Source organism: Protopterus annectens, chromosome 9.part0, assembly GCF_019279795.1.
Source record: "Protopterus annectens isolate FY-2018-M chromosome 9.part0, PAN1.0, whole genome shotgun sequence".
Lineage (NCBI taxonomy): Eukaryota > Metazoa > Chordata > Ceratodontiformes > Protopteridae > Protopterus > Protopterus annectens.
The window spans coordinates 973,270,797-973,276,863 of record NC_056743.1 but is presented as its reverse complement, the minus strand read 5'-3'; the positions used below and the strand labels follow the sequence as shown (position 1 = coordinate 973,276,863).

General features: G+C 40.4%; 1 protein-coding gene across 1 annotated transcript in view; it reads right to left on the bottom strand.

Moving 5' to 3' along the window:
• CD63 (CD63 molecule) overlaps positions 1-5,102 on the bottom strand; it is a 355,549-nt gene extending 350,447 nt beyond the window's left edge. The window contains exons 1-2 of the mRNA XM_044083718.1: positions 5,084-5,102; positions 3,874-3,953 (exon numbers count right to left, since the gene is read on the bottom strand). Coding sequence (XP_043939653.1) covers positions 3,874-3,939 — 66 coding nt within the window. The 5' untranslated portion in view covers positions 3,940-3,953; positions 5,084-5,102. The remainder of the gene's footprint in view (positions 1-3,873; positions 3,954-5,083) is intronic.
• Positions 5,103-6,067: the final 965 nt, after the last annotated feature.

Genomic DNA, 6,067 nt, shown 5'->3' with positions numbered 1-6,067 from the left:
AATGGTGAGAAATCAGGTTCCTTGATTACTGGACCAGTGGTGACATCACAAACACCTTCAACATGAACAGACCGGTATTCAGACACTGACATGATACGGAGCATCAGCAATATTGTGAAATTGGTAAACACACAGGAAACTGAAAAGTCAATCCTGTTAAATATAGAAAGAGACACATGGTTTTTGCATTAAGTGGCCAAGGAAAGACTGGAATTTGACAAAGCTAAAGTGGTGGGTGGACTACAAGAACATACCCCACTGAACAGATGCTTCTTCAGTCCTTTAAGTGTAATAGAAACTTTTCTGTTCTTATCAATAGAGGACATGCAGGTGGGTTGGTGTGAGAGCAAGATGCAGAGGACAGGAAGAAATGGAAGCAGTTGATCTGCTGTGGCGACCACTAACGGGAGCAGCCAAAAGAACAAGATAAATATCTGTATGACATTTTAATGTAAATTGAAAGTTATATTGTAAACCAGTCATATGGTGTGCAGTCAGGGGTATGCTAAATGTGAGGTGGGACGAATCAGTGATGGCTGTACTATGTTAAAGTACTTTTAGTTGTAAGGTACCTAGGGTTTACAATGCAACAAGTTAATGTATTCTTCTAGGTTCAGAGGAAGTTATTAGGCTATTTGCACCGAAGCCCTTACAAGCCTAGCCAAGAATTTAGCACATGTTGCAACAAGTCAGCACCTAATATGCCTGTCCAGCAAGAACACAGGTGGAATAACTGGGGTGTATTTTCTGTTCCCCATCCAGTTATGCAGGTTGCGCCTAAAGGGTTAATGAGGTACTCTGCTTGACGTGAACAGGAAGTTTATTCCACAGGACAGTGAGAGACAAATCTGTCCCACCAAGTCAGTTATCAACCTGGGTGCCCAAGTCCCTCACAATTGATTGCGTGTTTAGGACCTTATTAATGTGATAATTTGTGGGGATGTCATTCTCCCCAAAGGGGATGATGCATTTTTTGGCATTCAGTTTGTGGCCATGTGCTTCTGGCACCAGATGAAGGCTGTCCACATCACTAGGGGAATTTGACAGCACCCAGCATGCAGTCACCTGCAAACTTTTGTCAGCCACAGCCCACTAGGTTTGGCCTGCATCTCAGAAAAGTACATCCCAAACAGGAGACCCCAAAAATCAATGTCTGGGGTATACCGCTCATTACAGGTCTACTGCTTGAGGTGGCTTACCCTATTTTGACTAGGTGAGTTTCATCGGTGACCCAGTTTGCTACCCCTCTGGTAACCAACTCTCTCAAAGAAGTCGACCAAATTTAACAGGCATGACTACCCCTTGACAAAACCAGACACACAGAAGGTAGAAAGTATAGAAAAAAAATGGAACTATTTGAAGGAAAAGATAAAACTCAACTTACCCTAATCGCAGTTTAGAGCAACAGATCATGATGCAGACACGAAGCGCAGTAAACGAGATCTGAAGGGAGGAGCTTGGAGCTTGGATCAGATGCTGGATATGCAACAGTCAGATCCATGCCAGATCCGGGAACTCACAGGTTGAATAGGAAATGAAGACAACCCCAGATATAATGTTAAAAAGGATCGCAGGAATCAAGCAATTCATGTAATATTGTAACGAACAAACAGTTAAAATACACAGGAGTTTTTTTTCTACTGCTGTGTATGCAATCATGTTTAACAACATTAACACAATATACTTGCCTCCAGATTTTAAGGCCTGCAAGAAAAGATTTTATACAGAATCAATGGTTTTATACAGAATCAATGGTTCCTACAATTATGGGCAATGACTGCTAATGGAAGCTGCTCCAAGAGCTGAAGAGTCCTAGGTGAAAATGCAGTATCCCAGAACCTCCAAAACAGAAGAGATGGCTAAACCATGCAGTCGCACCACCACAAAACAGTAGGCAGACTCCGCTAAACCATTCCTACCCCTTGCAATGGCTTGGAAAGTCAAACACCCACTGGCAGGCTGACTCTTCTATTCATCCACACCAAACTGGGACACAATTTAGTGAATATCTATACACTTTTCAAAGTCAGGCTTCCTGAGAAACAAGTTCAACATGCCACAAAGGAACCACACACAAACTCCACCTCACACCACATCCCTCAGCTATTAGTTGGCATTTACTAGACCCTCAAAGGATTTGTTGCTAGCAAGACCTTTAGGAGACACTCCTGAGCAATCCAAAGGTGTACAGCCACAGACATGGTTCGGGAATAGAGACAAAGGATCATTTGACAACAAGCATTTGCCAATTTCTTTGTAAGGGGGGGGGGTGGAGACTCCCCATTTCAAACTCTAGAAGAAAACATTGACAAGGCAGGTTTTGCAACACAAGTCACCTGGAAAAGCAACAAACATTCTGAAATGGGGAAGGCGTTAAAATAAAAATGCCACCCCTTTTGCAGATCCAAGCTAAAAAGAGCAGAAGTTCCTTAACAGGTCTTACTGCCCCCTGTCCAGAGCCAATAAGGTAAAACGTTGCCTACAAAAAGCAAACCTGGGATGTCATGCTTTCAACAGACAAGCATGAAACAAAGGGAAACTAGAATAAGGGGTGTACGCCCCACCACATGCTACAGCCAGCAAGTGTCTTGCTAACACAACACACTGGTCCCAAGCACGCCCAAAGTAATACCGATCAAACAGAAAGAGACTCGTTTCTCTCCACATATTCACACCTTAGGTGAGCTGGACTCACCTTTTGGGGACGGGGAGTGGTGGCATTCATTTTTTTATGGAAAATAGGGGTGGCATTAGTCACTTTCTTATGGAATCAAATTTGCTGCAAGGCAAATCGCAATAACCATTCTAAATGGTTCCAATAATTTATCATAAAAACAGCTTATTCTGCAAAAATGTCATTGATAAATCAAATTTCCTGCGAGATAAAAGACCCGGCCTATACTTTTTCTAAATTTATAACCAAAACAAACACGGTTACAGACAATGGAAGTCCAAAATACAAGTGCTGTCCTTCTCCACCTTTACTTTTTCTACAAAAGGAGCTTTGCCACGTTATCGGAAGCCAATGCTACATGAGGTATGGTACCAATTTTAAACTAAAAAAAAATCGCTACTACTACCAGAAACTGTAGTTTTACATACTGCACAATAAAGATTCATGATGCTTTATAAGCCATAAACCACACGTACTCAGTATCGAATAATACTGAGTTTTATGCAATCATTCTGAAGCTTCGTGTGTGTACTTCCGTACCACTCACTACGCTTGCTGAACAGTAGCACTCTGCATTAAGACACTTACTTTAAACAAAGTACACAGCAACAGGCTCCAAGTAGGAGAACGTTATTTTACAGAGAAAAAATCCTCAAATCGCAAGCTCAGCATCAATGATGAGGCTCAGATCTGCTTCCAGAAAGCAAACTCAAAATGTCACGTTAACTATTACATATTATACAAAAAGTGTGTCAGCTTTAACTATTGACACCAATAATTCATTGCCTTGTGAATGCGCAATCAAGCTCAATGTGTGCTCTGACGTAGGTTCTTTGTAAGAAAAAGAGCCCACATCACTCTACTTTCTATTCCGTTTCCAAAACATGGAACAGAAGTGACATGATGAGAACATGTTAGCAACTACAAAGGTCACTTAAAAAAACTGTTACTATATACTTAACATTTAATAACATCTTATTAAATAATCCTCTCAGTGTGCTTAAACTTACAGAAAAATCTGTACGCGGAGTTTACAGACATAAGCTTCTAAGGATGAGATTTGTTTCTTGGTCACATTTTAGTCTTCCAACATATTCCATAACTGGCCCAACCCTAAATGCCAACAGTTATCAGGAAACCTCCTAAAACCAGGCACAGTAAAAGACACATTACACGTTTGATGTGAAAGTCCCACTTACCCAGAAAATGAAGTTGAAGAAAAACAGAAGATATTTCACACATTTAGCTCCCCCTTCTACTGCCATTGTTTCCGATTTCCCTAAAGTGGAAGGCAAAGGAAAATATTAAAACCTTTCAACAAACAGTTTCCCCCTTTACTGCCTTGGTTGTTAGTTTCACTTAGTCTAAAAGAAAAGGGAAAGTTTCCCTTAGTCTAAAGTGAAAGTTTCAACTTAACTCACCCCTCCCCCCCAAACACTGTTGCGGTTATTAAGACAGTGTAAAAAAAAATAAATGGCCAAGGACAAAACATTAGGAAACTTACACCATTTCACAGATTGCTAAGCATCTTACGCCCCCACCTACCTCCTTATACTAGACTTCAACCCAAAAGCACTGAATGGTATCAAGTGTTTCTCCTATAAACGAACAACGCCTAAGCTCCAAAACAAGCACTTCACTCACACAAACGCAGGATGAGGCAAAGCCACATCTAATTTTATAAGTTAAAGTAACTCTCCTTTAGTACAGTAACAAGTTACAGAGACAAAACAGTTTTACAATTCACAAACTAAATAAGTTAGGAGTCAACTCACAGCTTCCAAAAAACTAAGCGCACCACGTCCAAACCTCTTTCACCATACGTCACGCCTATAAAAAATTGTAACCCCCCCACCCCCATACAACTGACGTTACTTCATGCGTACACAAGTCTGTCAAAGCAAATCCCTTTTTAATGCTCCTGTTGACATCGTAGAGCAAAACACAAGCTACAGGGTGCGGTATGTTAAATTACATTAACTTAAGCTAACGACAGCAGCGTACTCTTTCCAACAACTTCAAGGGAGATCTCTAATGCTTACACACTTTTTTGATACACGATGCGCTTAGTTTCTTCCCTACGCAGAGTCTGAAATTGATAATTTGCGATCAGTCCTCTACCCCAGTAAAATAACGAAACACACTAAGACAATTCACGAACTGGTCCCGTTTATCCGTTAAATACACTACTAAAGTACGGAAAACTAATACCATAGCCCTCAATCTGTTCTCTCCAAACTCGGGGACAAATTCAAAAAGAACCAGGAATGCTTTTTAAAATCGCCTCTTTTAGGAGAGATTAGTAAACTCAAAGCAACATTTTGAACCCAAATCAGGGACCGCTGAGATGTATGACAAATACATTCCAAACCAAATCACAACTTTTTTTAAACAAAAACACGACAATACCGTTAACAATGTCGCTACCAAACCACGAATTCGTTTTTTTTTTCAACAATTTCTTACACCCTTAATCACTTTTAAAAAATACCTTTCTCAAACGAAGGGTTGACAGCTAAACGTTTAAATTCTTCAGACTATTAACTGCAGTTTATTATTACAATCTATACAAACATCTCACTCCGCCCAAACAGCATGTGACTAACAGCTACGTGTTCCTTCTTCCGAAATGTCCCAGTCTCACATGACGCAAATCTTGTTTAATAAGTGGGATAGTCGGGGGGGGGCGTAGTGTCACTCAAAAGAAAAAAATCTGTGTGCCGTCAGGTTCCGTGTCTGTATACTGCATGCATTTTTTTATATTTCACCCTACAACAGTTAGCGGGTGTTATCGTAGCTTTGTAAATTTTCGCTTGATAAAATCGAAGCGATAAGTTTTTTTATTATACTTACTAAGTTTACCTGTCAACTGTACAGATTTTCGCAGAAGGTCCAGATTTCCGCCTCATATTTTTGACGCGTTACGCATAAAATTGCAAATCATTGCCCAATCTTTGACCACTGAAGTCAGAAAACAATGAGACAGTTGAGATTTAGATTTTATACCCTTCTGAAAATTCATGCTAATGCAAAACTTATTGATCTATCAACTTTCTCAGTTTGTAAGAGCAATATTTAAAAATTGTCCCTACTTTTGGGTCTTTGTACCCCCATTACTTATGGCTTTGTCCAGATTTCTTGCTCTAACAGGTTGAGAGCTATGAAATACTTAATGATTCTCTGTAGTGCATGAGTTTTTACTTGCTCCATGTATTACTAGTTACAGAAAACAACGTGTAAAAGTATGAAGTGACACCCTACTTTAAAAGCTGTAAGACTCCCGGTCCCATTTAAAAAGCAGAGTGAAGCTCCGCTTGCTGTTGTTTGCCGGTTGGCAATCTCCGCTGTGAGTCCCTAGCGCGAGACCCAATCTTAACAGCGCCTAAGGGGAGG